The sequence below is a fragment of the Triturus cristatus genome, chromosome 4_2 (assembly GCF_964204655.1).
Source record: "Triturus cristatus chromosome 4_2, aTriCri1.1, whole genome shotgun sequence".
In the NCBI taxonomy this organism is placed as follows: Eukaryota; Metazoa; Chordata; class Amphibia; order Caudata; family Salamandridae; genus Triturus; species Triturus cristatus.
This window is the reverse complement of record NC_140586.1, coordinates 530,542,580-530,564,560: the sequence shown is the minus strand read 5'-3', so window position 1 is coordinate 530,564,560 and position 21,981 is coordinate 530,542,580. Positions and strand designations below refer to the sequence as shown.

Sequence of the window (21,981 nt, the reverse complement as noted above, 5' to 3'; positions counted from 1 at the left end):
CCATTTTATGATGTGCCAAACCTGTAATGAATGAACCTGCACACAGATTCAATGTCAGGACCGGAGGCTCCGATTATGCTTCTCATTTCTTTACTGTTTATTCACAGCAGCCAATAAAAGAAAAGTTTAATAAAACACTACATTACCCATGAACACCTTAATGTCAGATGACCAACCATAGAGTATATCCCTATATAAGCTCTGACCAAGGTAACAGTGCCCTCTTCCTTTGCTGCTCCGCAGGCAGTTAAGTGCTTTCCCATTATACTGATATTGCTTGTTGTTGTAACTAGCTTTAATGTATAGTATTGATGTTATTTATATATATTTGACTGATTAATCTATTTTAATTCGTGTGGCTTAAAGCTAACGTTATTTGCACTCGTTTTTTTTTTTATAACAAATTTTTATTCAGTTTTTGCATAGGAAGGAGCAATGAGTTACATTCTGCATTAAATACAGTACTTATACATAGGTCTAAGGATATAACACAGGTATCTTGTGCAGTCTTACCAATGGTGCCACATAGTTGTTGATGCACACCAATTAAGCCATACAAAAGCTGGAAAGTACATCAGTCAATCACATTACTATGTATCCGATCATAGCTATGTGCTACCTTCCCAACCTACAAGGTTCTGTATCTATGGGGGCAATGCCTCCCGAACAACCCTCCAACTCCCAATCCACCCTAACCCACCCATTTAACCCAAACGTGCCACGAATTTCAGTCTGAGGACGTTATTTGCACTCGTAATCAAGTTTTTGGCTTACTGTGGTTTTGACTCCAGAATCAATTTCCTTGTTACTGTTCAGATTCCATAGCCGTTTTTCAACCGCCGTGTGGTACGAGTGGATTTGGGAGCGATCTGCCTCCCCGACCGGGCTTCTTGCGCCCGTGTTGTCACTTGGTGGAGAAGGAGGAAATGGAGCGAGGAAGCACATCGGGCTGGCGCGCAGTCCTCTTTCTGTGAATACAAGCGGCCTGCATCGCGCATGCGCAGCGGCCATTTTGCCTGATTTTCTTTGCATTTGCGGGGCTAAACGAGCGTGGGAGCAACATCTACCAGCTCAACATCCCACTTGGCTCGTTTTTCAAGCTCCCAGTGACGCCCTCATATAAGTGTGTGTGGGGCTGTATAATTGTGTATAGGCTTTGCCTAGAGTGGACTGGCAAACCCTCTCTCCACCTCATAATTGTTTACATTGAATCTTGGCTTGCCTGTGGTTGCTCCACTCCCCCCTGGACTCTTAGACTGGATATAAGCCCTTTTTCTGTGTGGGTTAACCCCTCGTGTTGGAGACAAATCTCCTGTGATATATATAGATATATATATATATATATATATATATACACACAACTACACTACAGTGTACCATCATGTCCGAATATTTTTACGAGGAGGAATACTTTGAGGACGAACCCTCTGGGTCCATGGAAGAAGGCAGGGCTAGCTCCCCAGTTCTGGCAGTCGTCCCAAATCCAGTGGGGAAGGGGTCAGAAACCCCCACGCTGCTGTTTTGCAAAGCTAGCCTAGGCTATGACAAGTGATCACGACTACGTCACCCCATCTAAAGAGGCAGCGTTCACTGAACTGCATCAGGATGAGGATGAGCACACCTTCACGGACTATACCTCTGACCAAGAAGAGGCCCCTAGACCCTCCAAAAGATCTAAGAAGGAGAGCCAGGTAAATACCCCTTACTAACCAAGCTCCTCACATTTGAGCCAGCAGAGATCGTTCATCCCAATTCCAACTGTGTCATATATTGCACCACTTGGTATGATTACTGCATTATGTCTAGGTCTCGGACTATGCATGCGCAGGGGGGGGGGTCCTGGAGTGTCGCATGAACAGTAATGCGCGTATCGCCCATGCTTGGCCATCAGCCTTGACCCACCGATCGTCTTTTCTACCTGAGGACTATACTAAGTTGCCGCGGGGCTCACCTGTACCACGGGGGAGCGGATAGCCTGGGTCTCTGGAGCATCTGATGTTTCCTGCACAAAGGAATGGAGTAACATAACCCATGGCATAGATATAGGATGTTTGCGGGCTCCCTTGACCTCTTCAGACCGGAGTACCTCTTCCTCTGCTGTGCACCTCTGTTTGACTGCTCCCACCCATGCCGCTAGGGAAGGACTCTCCGGCCCCTTCCAGTGCATCGCTTTGCACCGCTTGGCCAGAAGGAGCACCCGGGAACTTGACCCCAATGTATACGTTCATGGAGGTTTTTTTTTTCTATTTCCAGTACTGGTTAAAAGATAATAGTACAAGTCCTGCGATAAAATTGTAGGTTAAAAATGAGACGTGTCACACAAAATAGGGGCTGTCTCTACCCCTGCAAACATAGTACCGCCAGGGGCACCCCTCTGTCCCCCCTCTCCCAAAATGCATACCCAAATAACACACACACAGACTGTTGAGTTGGGTAAAATTTGCTGCAGGTTTATTACATATTACAATATGTAATGGGTGGGTTATCTTACGGGCGATCCAAGGGCAGGCAACCAACTGGGCCGCCTGCCCGCCTGATGAGCCAGGCAGCGAGGGAGCGAACCCCGCCTTTGCTGCCATCCAGGTGATTCTTTTCGAAGATCACGTGCCGTTGGTAACTTCTACTCACGCCCCCCCTCTCGGGGCGGAGCGTCGCATAGCAAACCCCCCGGCCCACAACCGCCCGCAGGACTAGTGGGGCGCCGACACGGCTTTCGGGACCCTCCCCTGAGGCTCCTCGGTTTTGGCTCAGGCACCCCCTATGGTGCCGCGCAGAGGTACCCTTTGTACCGGCCTGCTTCCAGATCGCCCTGTAACTCCGCCACAGCCCTGGAGGCGGCTCACCGTCGCCGCCAGGGCCCCCCACCAGAACAGCTGCAGCCTCTTCTGTCTAGAGCTTCCTGCAAATCTAAATGCAGAGAACCATCCCAACTGGTTATGGATGGCCCCATCTGTATCCCAAAGCCTTGACGCTAGCCTGGGTCAGATAGTGTCTGATGAAACCAAAGGCCCGTCAAGCCTGAGAAGTTGTGCCAAGAACTATTCACACTCCTGCAGGTTCACATTGCCCCATCTGTTTGCTGATCTCACCTAGCTGCCGTCTTTTTAGCACCGTGTGTGCCTGGACCCTGCGTGCCCCATCTGTGGGACAGCAGCCCCCATGCTAGGTGACCACTCCCCCACCCGCCTGCCGACTTTGGCTATAAAGGCGAGAAGGATTATACTTAACCTTTGAACAGTCCCTTTGTTTGCCAAATCCTGACGCACAGGAGTGCTCATAACCAGACGTGCGTGACAATGGGCAAGGGGCCCTCCTGCCCCTGCCATGTATCCCTTATTCCGTATGGGAAGTATGTGTTAGAAAAGCATAATCCATCCAAGGAAAACAGGAGTCGGTAAATGAAGATAGAGCGTGAGTTTAATAACACGTCTATACTCAGCAAGTTACAGGTCAAGAATGTCAACCACCCTTCCACCAGTCGCATGCCCAACCTTCCACCCTTTTTGAAACTACACGTTCTTCACATGACACGGGCTAACCACGAGCTTAGATAAAGATCCACGCTCGTGACAGCTCGCGCTATCTTACATTGTGTTCCCAACACACCTTCCCCCCTTAAAAGAAAACAAAAAACAAAAAAAACACATGAACCTAAACACAATATTATACATAATAAGAAAATTACTAAATTATCCCATAACAAAATCCTTGTACTTTTCAGGAAGACGATGTGAGCGTACCACCCTAGAATTACCAGAACAACAAGTAGGAACAAACGCTTCCTCACGGCTGTCATCACACTCAAAATCAAGAAAAACATTGCTGCTATAATCTTCTTGACCACTAACAACTCCTTTGAACAAAGAAACTCTGTTTAGATTCCACACCGAACCACCATCAATTCTGATGGCATTCTTGAATGTCTCAATCACTTTTCTCGGACTTGACCATACAGGACACCCTTTACCAACACCTTCTTTTTTCTTTATGCGAATCCAATCTCCCACTTTAATCATCTGTTTAGTTGGTGGGCCTATTTTCTTTTTCATATCATGTTTCATTTTATTTTTGTACACTTCAACTCTCCGTTGGACAGCTTCATAATCCACACTAAAAAAATCATTTGAATCATTCCTACTCTCTTTCATCCACCAGGGAGTTAACTTAGTGCTAGGTTTTCGCCCCCTTAAAAGTTCAAAAGGGCTAACCAAGGTAACCGAATTTGGAGAAGTTCTATATGCCAATAACATAGAATGAAGTGCATTACGCCAATTTAAACCACCCTTAACAGATAGTTGAATAGCTTCTTTAACAACACGGTTAAATCTTTCAACTTGTCCATTGGCCTCTGGATGGAACACAGAAATCCTCCTGTGGATGATTCCACACTTAACAAAGAAGTCATTCATTTCTTTGCTAACAAACTGAGGTCCATTATCAGTTACAATTTCTTTCGGAATTCCTTCTCTACAAAATATCTCATCTAAGAATTCAATCACACTATGAGAAGTAACCTCCTTGACCATCTTGACCTCAGGCCATTTTGAAAAATAATCAATAAGTACAATTCCAAACGATTCATTCTTGGGTAAAATGTTAAATGGACCAATGATGTCTAAACCGAGTTTACGCCAAGGACCATTTGGAAATTCAACAGGGTGAGGTTCCGGGCGTAGAGCGACAGCAGATTTGTCACTATCCGCACATTGAACACATGAACGAACAAAATGATCAACATGATTATCAATACCTGGCCACCAAAATGATTCCTTGACACGTCTCCTGGTAAAAGATATTCCCAAATGCCCTTCATGAGCAATTTTAAGAATAGTATTTCTAAGGGAGAACGGTGGAATAAATTTGTCTCCTCTTAAAATCAAACCATTTTCAACAGCCAGTTCATCCTGCACCTTAAAGAAACCCATCATCTCTCCAGATAACTTCCTTTGTTCTGGCCAACCTTGCAATAAATACTTCTTGACATTAAGCAACTCTATGTCCTTTCCCATTTCGGTGAACCAAACATCCTCTTGTAAGAAAGAATGCTGACCCAACACTGAATTAACATCACCCATGGTGAAAGCCACTTCGCATTCCTCATCTCTGCTGGTATCTGGAAATTCTGTAGGAGAGATCAACCTAGACATACAATCAGCATGTACATTGGCTTTGCCTTGAACGTACTCAATCTGAAATTGAAAAGACTGTAACCTGGAAACTAGTCTAGCCAGACGTGCGGACATGGTTCGCCCCCCACCAGGTGACATTAAAAAAACAAGAGGTTTGTGGTCCGTTTTAATGACAAACTTTGTACCCCACAAAAACGTTCTAAAGTGTTCAGATCCCCAAACGCAGGCTAACAACTCTCTCTCAATGACAGAATAGTGTTTTTCAGCATCTCTCAAAGCCCTTGAAGCATAGGCTACAATCCACTCTCTCCCATTGTCTCTCTGTAAAAGAACACCACCTAACCCAGTGCTACTAGCGTCTACCATAATGATGCACTTTTTTCCACAAACAAACGGCTTAAGACACGGGGCATTCACTATAAACTCTTTCAACACTCCAAATGCTTTGGACATCTCTGGGGTCCACACAAATTTAGCATTTTTCTTCAATAGACCTCTGAAGGGGTCCACTTTAGAAGCAAAATTCGGTATGAATTTTGCGTAAAATTCAATAAGACCCAAAAAGGCCACAAGTTGTTCCTTGGAGGTAGGTATGGGAGCATTTACAATACTTTCCACGTGATTTTGTTTGGGTTTGATCCCCAATCCACTAATAGTGTGCCCTAAATATTCTACCTCTTTTTTCTTGATCTAATTTAATAGCTCTAAAACTGAGGTCCTATACTGCCCATCTGGCAGCACCCTGAGGCCTTTTCCATCGAACTTCTGGCCTTCATCCTTCCAGGGCACCAGTTTACCAACGAATTGTGTGCGGAACTTGGGAGTCTATTTTGGCTCCAACCTTCAACTGGATGTTTCTGTTAATAAAACAGTGGCCACATGCATGGCCTTGCTTCGCACGTTAAGGAAAATCTTGCCTTTTCTCCCAGCGCAGGCAAGACCAGAGGTAGTGCGGAGTACCATCCTAAGTAGACTTGACTACTGTAACGCACTACTTCTGGGAGCCCCGGTGACCCTGGTGGGTAAACTTCAACGCGTGCAGAATCTGGCGGCTAAACTGGCTCTGTCACGCCAGCGCGCGGACTCCTCCACTACTGCGCTCAGGGACCTCCATTGGTTACCTGTCCCTCAGCGGATTGAATTTAAAGCCCTCTGCTTGGTGTTTAAAGCTCTTCATGAACAAGGCCCTTTTCCCTTACAGAAAATGTTCTCGTGGTATGTTCCGCGTAGGTCTCTCCGCTCCGCCACGGCATGTCTGGTTGTAGTTCCAAAAATCTTAAGGACTCGTTTGGGAGGCAGGTCCTTTCGATTCACAGCAGCAAGGCTGTGGAACTCTCAGCCGTTTGCACTGAGGAGTACGGGCGATTTCCCCTCCTTCAAAAAAGCCCTGAAAACTCACCTTTTTCCAAGAGCGGCGTAATTTTTTCTTATACAGTGGATCGTTTCTTTTCATGCAGGCTTCTTTCTCCATCAGTCTAAGCGCCAGGATGCCCTTTGGGTGACAGTCATTGCGCTATACAAGTATATCTATACATACATACATACATACATACATCTTGCATTTATCAAGGCGTAAAGTGAGACCCTTCTTTGACAAAGCAGCAATAACACCTTCTAAATTCGAATCATGTTCTTCATTGTTTTTCCCAAAAACAAGAATATCATCTTGAAATGCAATAGCGCCCTCCAGTCCCTCCAAAGTGTCTCTCATAAGTCTTTGGAAAACTGAAGCAGCACTAGCAAGACCAAAAGGCATACGACAATACCTGAACAATCCTTCAGGAGTAATAAATGCAGTTATGTTTTTTGATTCCTCAGCAAGAACAACTTGGTGGTACGCACTAGCCAAATCAATACACGAGAATACCTGTGCACCCGCTAATGTGGAAACCATCTCATGTAAATTGGGTAAAGGGTGGGCATCCACCCAAATGGCATTATTCACACTGCGAAGGTCCACACACAACCTAAGTTCGCCTGAAGGTTTAATGGAAATCACAATGGGAGAAACCCACGGAGATGATTTAATGAGCTCAATAATATTATTTTGACATAATTCTTTTAGTATGTCCTTCAATTTGTTTCTGTAAGTGAGTGGGACATTCCTTACTCTATGACGGATAGGGACAACATTGTCATGTAGTTTTATTACATGTTCAAACCCTTTGTACATTCCTAATTTCCCACTAAAGACATCAGGAAACAACCCTTTTAATTTATTGACAATTTGAGAATTGTCATCGTGGGAAATATCACAGGACTCAACAACATAGACAGGAGGAACAGCTCTAGGGTCAATTTTGATTCCTAATTCATGTTGGTGAGGCCACCCTAACAATGATAATCCTGACCTTGCCACATATATTTTCCCAAAAGTATGACGACCAGAAAATTCTAGATTGGCACAAAAAAACCCTATTAAGTCAATTTTGTGTCCTGTGTAACCACCAGGGGAAACATCCGGTGGAAGCAAAGTTTTCGTAGACCAACTTTCATTAAACACACTTAATGAAATAATGGTGTACCAGGCACAAGAATCAACCAAGAATTCTAGTTTAACATCATCTACAGAGATAAAACATGAAGGAAATTTAGCGCACCCTCCACTACCACATACATTAATGACGGTGTTGACCTCATATTCATTGTCATCCTCTACGTTATCACTTTCATCATAAATACAATTCACTTTTTTAGGTATTGATTTACAGAATTTCCCAAAATGACCCTTTTTATTGCACTTTGAGCACGTTCTCCCGATGGCTGGACAGTTCTTGAAATCCGCTAAGTGTCCATCGCTTCCGCATCTATAGCAAAGTAGTTGATGTTGGTTTTTCTTCTCATATTTTGTCATTCTAAATTTATTATCAGTTTTAGAAGAATTATCATTTCTCTGTGGAACATACTTTCTTTGCTTATCAGTATCCTTAGTTACGTTAAAAACATCACTTTTTTCATTTCCTCTGATCTCTTTCACAAATTTTTCTGAATGTTCAATTGATTTTGCAATGTCAATAGCATTGTTCAAAGACATGTCAGACGTAGTCCACAGGCGTTCTTGAACCTTTTTATTATTTGTTCTCATCAATATTTGGTCTCTAAGTACTTGCTCATAAGATATGTGCTCGAAATCACATGTAACAGCTAAGGATCTGAGAGCTGATACGAAATCTTCCACAGGTTCATCAGGGCGTTGTTTTCGTGAGTAAAATATATACCTTTCCATCACTATATTTTTCTTTTTCCCATAACGCAGGTTGAGTTGTGATGAGGCATAGCTATATACATCAATATTTCCTGGATTGACTAAGGCAGGTAGAGTTTTAAATTCTTTCAAAGCAATTCCGCCCAAACAATGCTTAAGAAGGGATAGTTTCCTCTCTGGTTCACATTCTTCACCCTCCAAAACTTCTACATATGCCATGAAAACAGGTTCCCAAATCTCCCACGGCATAGGAGGATCACCAGGAGAGGATAAAAATGAAGGAGGAGGAACAATGCCAGACATGGTGAAATGTTCAATGAAAAAAAAACTGATATCATATAGTTAGATATAAAATAAAATAATAAATGAGCCTAAACGATTTATTTGGTTAGAATTAGACTCTAAATGAGAAAGAAACTGTTACCGCAATAAATCTCCTCTTCAACGCTTCGCTTTGCACCTTTTTTTGTTAATTCCACGTTGATCCGAGTTGTTGCTAGGATACCGTGAAACAAAATGGTGTCTCCTGCTCCTTCGCGTCACACGTCAACACGTCAGCGTGCGTCTGACGCGCATTAGCATACGTATGATGCCTTGCGAGATATGAACTCGTTGAGGTTTCCAACTGCGGAAATATTCCTTACTTCGGCTGTAATCCTCGAGCTTCCTGGACTAATGCTACCACTCCAGTATAGCCGTAAGTTTCTTTTTCCTTGTTGCGCAGCAATTCACGTCCTCACGAAAAGTCACGTTACAAAATGAATTTCTTCCGCTTTTCCAAGAAAACGAACAAAAACAAAAAAATAAAAATATAACCAGGCTGGTTCGATTGTAAATGTATCCCGCTCGTCGCCAGTGTTAGAAAAGCATAATCCATCCAAGGAAAACAGGAGTCGGTAAATGAAGATAGAGCGTGAGTTTAATAACACGTCTATACTCAGCAAGTTACAGGTCAAGAATGTCAACCACCCTTCCACCAGTCGCATGCCCAACCTTCCACCCTTTTTGAAACTACACATTCTTCACATGACACGAGCTAACCACGAGCTTAGATAAAGATCCACGCTCGTGACAGCTCGCGCTATCTTACATTGTGTTCCCAACAGTATGCCCGTTCAGTTCCCTCTGTGGTGAAACCCCCTAGGCATACCAGCTTAGAGAATCTGTCTGATTTGAGCAGGTCGCACTGTCTACAGTGCCAGCCCGGAGCATCCCTAGCGGTGACAAATTACCTGCGCCATTGAAGTTTAACTTTGGTTACACACTGGACGTGCCAATGTTCTATTGCCATGGTGTCCCAGTGTGTTTGAAACACCTTGCTACCCCAGTTGTTGGGACGGCAGCATACTATGTTGGCTGACCGCATCCCCCCCAAGCGTAGCACAAGTGTCGGTGTCCCAGGTTCCCAGTTTACTGCTGGCTGCAGTACACTCCCAGTGGATCCGCTGGGAGATAGGTCTCGGACTATGCATGCGCAGGGGGGAGGGTCCTGGAGTGTCGCAGGAACAGTAATGCGCGTATCGCCCATGCTTGGCAATCAGCCTTGACCCACCGAGCGTCTATTCTACCTGAGGACTATACTAAGTTGCCGCGGGGCTCACCTGTACCACGGGGGAGCGGATAGCCTGGGTCTCTGGTGCATCTGATGTTTCCTGCACAAAGGAATGGAGTAACATAACCCATGGCATAGATATAGGATGTTTGCGGGCTCCCTTGACCTCTTCAGACCGGAGTACCTCTTCCTCTGCTGTGCACCTCTGTTTGACTGCTCCCACCCATGCCGCTAGGGAAGGACCCTCCGGCCCCTTCCAATGCATCGCTATGCACCGCTTGGCCAGAAGGAGCACCCGGGAACTTGACCCCAATGTATACGTTCATGGAGGTTTTTTTTTTCTATTTCCAGTACTGGTTAAAAGATAATAGTTCAAGTCCTGCGATAAAATTGTAGGTTAAAAATGAGACGTGTCACACAAAATAGGGGCTGTCTCTACCCCTGCAAACACAGTAATAAGTGTGTTTTGGTTTTGTTCATGTTGTATCCATGCAGTCTTAAAGCAGCTATTGTTATTGAAAAGTCAAACTTTTTTTGTTTTCTTCGTGTACATTATTTTCCATTATTTACTCCCACGCCCTTTACCTCTTTTCTCTCTCTTCTCGCTGCATTATTGTCTTTTCCCCTCACTCAAATCTTTTATTTGCATCCCTTACATTATCTTCCCCTCGTGTCGATTTCTTTCCGCTCGTATTTTCCTTCCATAGTCACGGTCTCCCCTTATTTTCCTCCTTTACTTCGCATTATATTTTCTGCATTTATTTGACATCGAACGAGGCTGTCGGTGCAAGTAAGCAGCGCCGAGAGCAAGGTAAACGAACTCAGCCCGTTCAGCGCCCAACAGAGATGCAGGCAGAGGGCCCAATTAGGACAGAGTACCTCAGCTCTGAGAGCTTCTGCTTCTGTCTGCTAAAGTTCCAGTCTTATACAATGGGCGTGGCTAAAGCGCAGTCGTCCAATAGGGCAGAGCTACTCAAATAGCCGAAGGGCATGAGAAATACGTTTTAGATGAGATGCGAGATATTACACAACAGAACTAGTGGCACCAATGTCAATGTCTGTACGTCTTCAGAGCACTCACTGTGCAAAAAACAATGCAAATCATAACACAGCGTACTCAAGACTATAACCCCGTCTTGCACGCGACTGGAGGAAGCCTTCCGGGACAGTGAGGGCGGGCTTTCCGGTTAGCACCTGCGTGGTTCTTTTGGGAATGGGAGTATCGTATTGTTCGGGGCGGGTCACTTTTCTAGCCAGTCAGAATCTTTTGTTTGGAGGCGCTACTGGATACAATCGTAGCACCTCCCCTCAGCCTGTCAATCAGTTAAAAGTCAGAGTTGCATTAGAGGCGACAGCATGCATGAGAAATACTGAGAAGGAGGTAAAGTAACTTTTGGGGAAATGTCTTGATTCTGGAAGGTCAGCAGGGTGGTATTGTTAAGCCAGGCTAGTGGAAGTACTGCGTTTTTGTGGTGTTTATGTCTTCAAACGAATAAAGGTTAACTTTCGACCCATTTGGATTTAAAATTCTCTTTTTATATGTATTTAAACAGAAATTTTAGATGCCCATCATCTACTATGAGAGTCATCTTTAAGGTAGCGAGCATTCGTCATTATTCATATGTGGTGCTTGGTAAATAAATTGCTATGAATAATGACCTTTCTGTTTTGTCAAATCAACATGTATATAACCCGTCTCAATTCTTAACTGAACGAGCTGTTTTCACAGTTAGTATTCAACCTTATCTATAAATTCAATCAGTCAGCATTTGCATAGCGCAGGACTGTCACCTCTAAGGGTATCTGGGTGCCGAGGGCGCTGGGAGTAAATGTGGTAAGGTGTGCATGTGATTACATGACATTCATCCAGGCACAAAGCCCACTTGTGAGTGGTGACTTAGTGTTGGTATTAGCTGTTTTATCATGGACATCAGTATACCTGCTAATATGTTAATTTTCACATTTAGCAGGGAGATTAGACAGTAACTCCCACTTTGCCATTCTCCCTAAACCCAGAATCAGCAATCAGAGCCCTGTTAGAGAGAGTTGCAAGGCTGCCGGCTGGTCTGCTTCCTTAAAGGCTCCATAGAGAGTATCTACAAGCTCATCTATAGCCCATTTATAAACCCCCCCCTGGGTAGCTGTCCTTCCCCAGGGCTTTGTTGTAGTAAAGGTTTGTGATGGTAAGTGCTATATCCTCTTTCGTTATTTCCCGTTCTAAAAGAAGTTGTCCCTCATTATTGAGATGGGGTAATTTTATGTTGTCAAATACTCTATTCTCCCGTTTGTCATCTCGCATTAGTTCTGCGCTTTGCAGTTTACCATAGTAGGCAGCAAATGTTTACGCTATAGCCTGCAGTTCCCGGGCTAAACACCAGTGCTGTTCATACTGGCTGGGATGCTTATCATTGCTTCTTGCTGTCTCAGTTGAGCCGCCAGTGGGTGACCCTGTTTTTCACCTTGTTCGTAATGGTGGACTTTTAGCATGTAAAACATATATGCAGCTTTTGAGGGATAAAGATTGTGTATTTCGATTTTATTTTTTATTTCCCTAAGAACTCCGTCAGGTGTGCTGCCTACTCCCTGGTGTAGGACTGTAATATTTATTTCAAGAAAAACCTGTTCCTTGGCCCTCTCCTTCTTGACTATCGCTGAGTCCCACAGTTTTTTTGTTGACTTTACAACCCTGCATTCTCCTTATTATAATGGGCGACATTTAGCTGCCACAGTTTTTGGATAGGACTCTCACCTCTAAACAGTGTAACACTGGCTCATACCCAATTGGCATATTTATATTATAAGTCCCTAGTAAAGTGTACTAGATGTGCCCAGGGCCTGTAAATTAAATGCAAATGCTACTAGTCGGCCTGCAGCACTTCTTGTGCCACCCACTAAAGTAGCCCCTTAACCATGTCTCAGGCCTGCCACTGCAGAACCTGTGTGTGCCGTTTTAAACTACCATATAGACCTGGCAAGTTAAACCTCTTGGCTGGCCTAACCCTTCCTAACATTGGCCCTGGACATCCCAAGGGCAGGATGCAGTGTATTCAGAAAGTTGGGACATGTACATTTACCTTTTACATGTCCTGGTAGTGAAATAACCTTAAATTCGTTTTATACTACAGCAAGGCCGATCTTTCCCTTAAGATAACATTGGGATTACTTTATTACATTTGGTAAGTATAGAGTAGCAATGGCATATTCAGCACGCTATGTTATGTTGTTTGTGATTCAAATATGATTGTGTTTGTAAGTGTATCCACTCGTTGATTGTATATTACATGCCTAATGATTTGTCTGTATTAACATAACAACAATATTGGTTAATTCGAAGGCTTTCATTTTGCAAGTTTCGACGTTCTTAGTATGATTCTGGCAGACATCTTGTATATTCCACTCAGGTTGATTGTATTACATGCCAAATGTTTTGTCTGTATTAACATAACACCAATATTGGTTAATCTGAAGGCTTTCTTTTTGCAAGTTTTGACGTTCTTAGTATGATTATGGCAGACATCTTGTATATTCCTGCCCATTGGAGATGTTTTTGCAGTCCTTTGTCTATTTTTAACTATCGGTGGTGGGTCACGCTGCGTCACAAGGGCATGCGTCTGGGAAAGAGGGGATTGATATAAATGCGGCGGTTCTTTCTTTGGGTTAGAACTCACGTCTTTTAGAGAAGAGCAGCACAGTATTTACAGGACACTCGTCAAGGGAGTACTTCATTCCAAACAATAAGCATGGGTTGCTACATGATTTGGAATGAATATTTATTTGGTAATTTCGTCACGTCTTTAGTTTTTAGCTGACAGCGGATTACGCACCGCACGGAAGACTGGCACTGGTTTCGCCCTACGGCACAGGAGTGAATTGAGACTTGGTCTCTCGGCACAGGAGCTCTCCCCAATACATTTTTAAAGGAAGCGTCAGTTTGGTTTGAATGGGTTGGCAAGAGGGCTCTTAACTCCGGCATATCAGGTCAATCCCCCTCCACTCTCCTCTCCTAACATTTCTACTCAATTCACCATTCAGACCATCTCTTCCGTCAGAACTTACCAGCCTCTCTCCCAAGGGGCACCCTCATTCAAGAATCTAATCCCTATCCCCCTTTTCAGCCCAAACACTCCCATCACCAAAACAGTTGCGTCCGAGCTACATTGTATGCTCCACAACTGCAGATCTGCAACCAAACACAAACTGGAAATCTCTGACACTATCACCCACCACAATATCGACATGCTCTTTCTCACTGAGACCTGGTTTAATGACTCCTCTCACACCTTGTTTGATCTTCTGATACCTACCGACTACTCTATCCTCAAAAACGACAGAACAGACAAGATCGGGGGAGGTCTTGCGATTATCTTCAGAAACTCCCTTCAAATTAAAGTCTTTCCCACCATCTTCTTCCGCACATTCGAATGCCTATCCCTAGAACTTCAAGTTCATCACGGCTCACCCTTCAGGTTCCATGCCATCTACCACCCACCCGGTAACTGCTCTTCCTTCGTGGAGGAACTCACTGACTTCATTAGTGACCAATATTCACAAAGCGACAGGCAGATCTTCCTAGGTGACTTCAATCTCCACTGGGGCTCCGTGGAAGACTCGGCTGCCAACAAGCTTGCAACCTTTCTCTCAGCTAACGATCTTGTCCAACACTGCTCGGAAATTACACACGCCAAGGGCTCAATTCTGGACCTTGTTATTTCTAAACCAGACCAGCTTACCATTGCTCCCCCTATCCATGTAGACTGGTCAGACCATTTCCTCATTCCCTTCCATTTTCACCTCTCGCACATTGTAACTCTCGGCCAACCTAAAAGGGCTTCTACCTGGTTCCGCAACACTAAAAACATTGATCTTGAGACTCTGTGTGCTTCTGCTATGCGTTCACTTCCTAGTCTAGACCCTAACGCGGATGTCAACGATCTCACTCCCCATTGCCTCTCAATCCTTGCAGTCTAAATCGACAATGTCGCTCCACTCCAAAGGAAAAGACCCACCCCCTCAGCACCTTGGTTCAATAAAGCTCTCTATGACGAAAGGAAAATCCTTAGAACCTTGGAGAAACATTGGAGACAATCTCCATCCACCTCCAATCTCTCTCTTTTACGTTCAGCAAGATCCAAATACCACAAGCACATCTTCCATGAAAAAGCATCACATTTCAGATCCCTCCTCGACTCAGCTAAAAACAGACCCCAAAAACTTTTCGACCTCATCAAAAACCCAAACTGTTCTCCCTAAACCATCAAACCTGAGGATGCTTCAAAGAAAGCAACTGAATTCGCTATATTCTTTGATGAAAAGGTCAAATCACTGGTGGATCAGGTCACCCACTCCACCCCACCCCCATTGAGGAGCGAAAATCCTTAGTCACTTGGCAGAACTTTGCCGCCATCTCGGAAGATGACCTCCTCAAATGCATCCTCGAAACCAAACCCTCCAACCATTCTTCTGACCCCATACCTAGTGTCATCGCCATTGATTTCTATACCAATACTCTCTCTTATTGGACCAGGCTAGTTAATCTCTTCCTCAGTCAAGGATCCCTCCCAGCTGTCCTCAAAATAGGACAGGTTACCCCTCTTCTAAAAAAAAAAAAAAACCTCCGCAGATGCGAACAACCTCAATAACTTCCGCCCCATCACCAATCTCCCTTTTCTTTCAAAGATCACAGAAAAATGTGTTGCAAAACAACTTTCCCAATACATTATGGACAATAATCTCCTTGACGTGTTCCAGTCTGGCTTTATTCAAAATTGCAGCACTGAAACAGCCCTGCTGCGAGTGATCGATGATGCGCTGCATATACTCGATTCGGGGGAATCGTGCCTTCTGATTCTTCATGACCTATCTGCAGCCTTTGACACTGTTAATCACAACACCCTCCTTAACACTCTTCAACAGAGAATGGGCGTGGAAGGCACAGTGCTTAAATGGTTTGCCTCATTCCTCTTGGACAGATCCCAAATGATCAAGATTGCGAACCGTCTCTCGTCTCCACTGGTGATTGGTCAAGGCGTCCCTCAAGGTTCCATCCTTGCACCCACTCTGTTTAATCTCTATCTGGAACCTTTAGAGAACCTCCTAAGCAAATCTGGAATCCTCTACCATCTCTATGCAGATGACACCCAAATCTACCTCAAGGTGTCTTCCTCTCAAGATCTCTCACTACTCAACTCTACTCTCAACTCTATTCACAACTGGATGTTAGTTCACCAACTCATTCTCAATCCCTCCAAAACTGAATTCCTCCTCCTTTCTACCTCTCTCTCCCCGCCTCCTGTTCAATCCTGGATGGATCAGCTGAATTTACTAAACAGTAAACCCATCATTGTCGACTGCACTAAATCCCTAGCAGGGCTCGAAAAATCTGAAAAATGATACTAGTCCTGCAGGTCTAGTACCTTGAAAACTCTCCTCGACCTAACAGTAACCTACTTGACCTCCGTCTCTGAAAGCGGAGCAAATGTGACAAGATAACAAGATTTAAAGGCATCTTTATTGCTCATTTGCTTTGTGAGCAATAAAAAGGCCTTTAAATCTTGTTATCTTGTCACATTTGCTTTGTTTTCAAAGACAGAGGACAAAAGTTAGTATGTTTTCCTACTCGCCAGAAAGGGCGAGTAGGACCAAAAAATAGCTCGACCTCATTAAATTTACCTCGCAAATGCGAGCGGTCGAGTGGATTTGTCGAGCCCTGTCTAGGTGTCATACTTGACAAAAGACTCAACCTAATCTCACACATCAACTCCATTGCCAAGAACGCACGTTATCAGCTGCGCCTTCTGTGGGGGATTTGTCGGTTCTTCCCGGAGAAAGACCTAAAAACCTTGGTCCAATCGCTAGTTCTCTCTAGACTGGATTATTGTAATTCTCTTCTGACCGGCCTTCCCAAATCTCACCTTCCCCCCCCCCCCTTAAATCCGTCCTCCATTCAGCAGCTCGCTTCATTTCAGGGTCCAAACGAAGTGACCACATCACTCCTATCCTGTCTTCTCTCCGATGGCTTCCCATCAAGGCTAGAGCTATTTACAAAACAGCTTGCATCACCCACAAAGCCCTGCACTCTTCCTTCCCTCGCTATCTAGCGGATAAACTGAAATTGTCCGGAGGCTTGAGACCTTCTCGGAATGCGGAAAAGTTCCTGCTTGAGCCACCCTCCTTCAAAAGGGAAAAATTGATGGCCCAATCATTCTCGGGTAATGCGGTGAGAATCTGGAACTTGCTTCCTCCTTTGCCCCGTGCCACCACCTCCATCCGGATCTTCAAAGCGGACCTCAAATCTCTTCTATTCCAAAGACACTTTCAGAACTAATTCCTTCATTCTCAGACCCCGCCACGAAGTTCGTTAGTCATTGTAAATTTGTTATATTTATTTATTTTTTTGTACATTCCTTGCTTGCTGTGTTTGATATTGTGTTCCTCTTGCCTGCTGTGTTTGATTCTGTGTCCTGCTAATTTTGTACGTTCTATTTTGTAACATTTCTCTCATGTAACGTAACTGGTTCTATTGTACAGCGCTCTGACACCTTCGGGTAAAGTCCGCGCTTTATAAAAATGCATAAATAAATAATCAGGGTTTCAGCTGCACTGTTCTTTTTTGCAGCTGGAGATACACATAGGAATTTTGGGACTCTGCATACAGGCTTCCTAGAACAGTCGTGGATTTTTCTGCAACACTAGTGAGTTAACAAGCAGTTAGCTGTCGGTAGCCAGTGGTTGACAGATCGAACATGTCATTATAGCAGCTTATGGTTTCTCTTTTCATTCTTGTGAAACCATTCAGGGATAAGCAATTTGGTCTTCGAGTCAGTGCTTTCAACAGTCATAACATATTTTTACGGACTGTGGGCACATCGCTCTAAGTCAGAGCACCAACTCAATCTCTTTCTTAGTCGGTTGACGAAAAATGGGCGTGGAAGTACGAACAGTGCACAGACACTTTTTCAACTTGACAGCTTCACTCTGCACATGACTAACGTTATTCTGGTTAAGAGCACGTTTCTCAGCACTTTTTCTGTTGAGTTATGTAGGCAGGGTGAACTGTTGTTTTGCGCCGGGTCCAACATACTGAGGGGCACATGGTTATGAATATGTCGAGTATATCCCTATCGAGCACATCCACTATTTCTGATGCTTCAATTTCTTTAAAGGACATGTCTCTCCTTCTGCGTGTCATGAACACGCATCACATTACTGATTTTTCAAAACATACCTCGCGTACAAGCAGGCCTGTAACAAGTTTATCTGCTTTTATGAGAATGCACTGTGATATTTACTGATTGGAGTCATTCTTTGTTTATAGATTCCCTGAGGAAGGGTGTAATCAGCACCTGATATGCATTGGTATAGAGTGACTTACGCCCATTACGTATGATTTTCCTGTTGTAAGAAACTCTGCTAAAAAGAAAATTCAAACAAATAAATCCAGATTCATGAAGCAATGAATCGATGAAACTTGGAATAATTGTTGGATCATTATCTTTTTACATGTGCTATGTAAATGATGTTTTGCTAATGTGCGAATGTATCATTCATCACTAAATACACTGGTTAATTTTGGTATGACGTTTCTCTAAGAGCATAGTAGTGCACACCCTGAGACTTTGTAGTCCTAGTATTTCTATTGACTTTTAGAAAGCTGGCATTTCCTTACTTTAGCCATTTGGTGCCTGCTGCCTGTCTCGGTTGGGTGACAGCTGGGCTTTGTGTATTCCCTCTAGACAGCCACACACAATTGAAACTTGGGTAAGACTTGTTGGGTCTTCCTGGGAAGGTGGGAGGAAGGAGCTGAGCAGAGCCTCACACAAAGGGCTGCTTACTCCCCTGTAGTTAGTCTGGAGCCAGGGCAGGATGAGAGGATATCTGTGCACTTCAAAGACCTTTCTTTGAAGTCTCCTCCACTTCAGAGGCACAACTGGGTATAAGTACTGGACCTCTGACACCAACACTTCAGTACACTTCTTGACCTGTGACCACTTTGTCAGGCAGAACTGCTGTGATGCTGAAAGGACTGCAAAACACACAAGATGATGGACGGAATGTTGCACAATGGCAAAACACTCACCCCCAGTCACAGATCTGGGTTTAATCCATCGTTATTTTGCTCACCACACCACCCCAGTTCAGACATGGCCATATGCAAATCAGTCTTGACCCTGTGCCTCATGGGAACAGTCCAGCCCGAACTGCCAAGCCATGTCTTCCCTGGACCGGAATCAAGCATCCTAGGACCGGTTTCTGGCTATCAGCCGTCATCAGCCAGGATAGCTTGACTCCAGTGGCGTAGTGAGCACGGGACCCACGTCTGGGCATACCCTTCCCACATAGGGTGAACAGCAAAACACACAAGATGATGGACGGAATGTTGCACAATGGCAAAACACTCACCCCCAGTCACAGATCTGGGTTTAATCCATCGTTATTTTGCTCACCACACCACCCCAGTTCAGACATGGCCATATGCAAATCAGTCTTGACCCTGTGCCTCATGGGAACAGTCCAGCCCGAACTGCCAAGCCATGTCTTCCCTGGACCGGAATCAAGCATCCTAGGACCGGTTTCTGGCTATCAGCCGTCATCAGCCAGGATAGCTTGACTCCAGTGGCGTAGTGAGCACGGGACCCACGTCTGGGCATACCCTTCCCACATAGGGTGAACAGCAAAACACACAAGATGATGGACGGAATGTTGCACAATGGCAAAACACTCACCCCCAGTCACAGATCTGGGTTTAATCCATCGTTATTTTGCTCACCACACCACCCCAGTTCAGACATGGCCATATGCAAATCAGTCTTGACCCTGTGCCTCATGGGAACAGTCCAGCCCGAACTGCCAAGCCATGTCTTCCCTGGACCGGAATCAAGCATCCTAGGACCGGTTTCTGGCTATCAGCCGTCATCAGCCAGGATAGCTTGACTCCAGTGGCGTAGTGAGCACGGGACCCACGTCTGGGCATACCCTTCCCACATAGGGTGAACAGCAAAACACACAAGATGATGGACGGAATGTTGCACAATGGCAAAACACTCACCCCCAGTCACAGATCTGGGTTTAATCCATCGTTATTTTGCTCACCACACCACCCCAGTTCAGACATGGCCATATGCAAATCAGTCTTGACCCTGTGCCTCATGGGAACAGTCCAGCCCGAACTGCCAAGCCATGTCTTCCCTGGACCGGAATCAAGCATCCTAGGACCGGTTTCTGGCTATCAGCCGTCATCAGCCAGGATAGCTTGACTCCAGTGGCGTAGTGAGCACGGGACCCACGTCTGGGCATACCCTTCCCACATAGGGTGAACAGCAAAACACACAAGATGATGGACGGAATGTTGCACAATGGCAAAACACTCACCCCCAGTCACAGATCTGGGTTTAATCCATCGTTATTTTGCTCACCACACCACCCCAGTTCAGACATGGCCATATGCAAATCAGTCTTGACCCTGTGCCTCATGGGAACAGTCCAGCCCGAACTGCCAAGCCATGTCTTCCCTGGACCGGAATCAAGCATCCTAGGACCGGTTTCTGGCTATCAGCCGTCATCAGCCAGGATAGCTTGACTCCAGTGGCGTAGTGAGCACGGGACCCACGTCTGGGCATACCCTTCCCACATAGGGTGAACAGCCCGAAACCGGTCCTAGGATGCTTGTTTCCAGTCCAGGGAGGACCTGGCTTGGCAGTTCGGGCTGGACTGTTCCCATGGGGCACAGGGTCAAGACTGATTTGCATATGGCTGGGTTCAAACTGGAATGGCATGGTGAGCAAAAAAACGATGGATTTAGGCCCAGATCTCTGTACTGGGGTGAATGTATGACATTGTTCTTCATTCTGTCCATCAATTGTTGTTTTTGCATTTGTCACCCCGAGTGGGAAGGGTATGCTCAGACGTGAGTCCCTTGCTCTCCATGCCACTGGAATCAAGCTATCCTGGCTGACGAGGGCTGAAAGCCCGAAACCGGTCCTAGGATGCTTGTTTCCAGTCCAGGGAGGACCTGGCTTGGCAGTTCGGGCTGGACTGTTCCCATGGGGCACAGGGTCAAGACTGATTTGCATATGGCTGGGTTCAAACTGGAATGGCATGGTGAGCAAAAAAACGATGGATTTAGGCCCAGATCTCTGTACTGGGGTGAATGTATGACATTGTTCTTCATTCTGTCCATCAATTGTTGTTTTTGCATTTGTCACCCCGAGTGGGAAGGGTATGCTCAGACGTGAGTCCCTTGCTCTCCATGCCACTGGAATCAAGCTATCCTGGCTGACGAGGGCTGAAAGCCCGAAACCGGTCCTAGGATGCTTGTTTCCAGTCCAGGGAGGACCTGGCTTGGCAGTTCGGGCTGGACTGTTCCCATGGGGCACAGGGTCAAGACTGATTTGCATATGGCTGGGTTCAAACTGGAATGGCATGGTGAGCAAAAAAACGATGGATTTAGGCCCAGATCTCTGTACTGGGGTGAATGTATGACATTGTTCTTCATTCTGTCCATCAATTGTTGTTTTTGCATTTGTCACCCCGAGTGGGAAGGGTATGCTCAGACGTGAGTCCCTTGCTCTCCATGCCACTGGAATCAAGCTATCCTGGCTGACGAGGGCTGAAAGCCCGAAACCGGTCCTAGGATGCTTGTTTCCAGTCCAGGGAGGACCTGGCTTGGCAGTTCGGGCTGGACTGTTCCCATGGGGCACAGGGTCAAGACTGATTTGCATATGGCTGGGTTCAAACTGGAATGGCATGGTGAGCAAAAAAACGATGGATTTAGGCCCAGATCTCTGTACTGGGGTGAATGTATGACATTGTTCTTCATTCTGTCCATCAATTGTTGTTTTTGCATTTGTCACCCCGAGTGGGAAGGGTATGCTCAGACGTGAGTCCCTTGCTCTCCATGCCACTGGAATCAAGCTATCCTGGCTGACGAGGGCTGAAAGCCCGAAACCGGTCCTAGGATGCTTGTTTCCAGTCCAGGGAGGACCTGGCTTGGCAGTTCGGGCTGGACTGTTCCCATGGGGCACAGGGTCAAGACTGATTTGCATATGGCTGGGTTCAAACTGGAATGGCATGGTGAGCAAAAAAACGATGGATTTAGG

At 45.3% G+C, this 21,981-nt stretch overlaps 1 protein-coding gene across 10 annotated transcripts in view; it reads left to right on the top strand.

Annotated features, from left to right (window-relative positions):
• Positions 1 to 11,043: 11,043 nt before the first annotated feature.
• The window catches only part of KYAT3 (kynurenine aminotransferase 3), a 492,939-nt gene continuing 482,001 nt past the window's right edge, over positions 11,044 to 21,981 (top strand). For 2 of the 10 annotated variants that reach the window (XM_085602145.1, XM_085602141.1), the window contains exon 1: positions 11,044 to 11,267. Coding sequence is in view for 4 of the 10 variants with exons in the window: in XM_085602135.1 (XP_085458261.1) it covers positions 11,247 to 11,267 (21 nt within the window). In the remaining 6 variants the exon portion in view is untranslated. Of the gene's footprint in view, positions 11,268 to 11,444; positions 11,483 to 21,981 lie in introns of those variants that run through there. The other 8 variants (XM_085602139.1, XM_085602135.1, XM_085602134.1 and 5 more) reach the window with 8 other exon arrangements.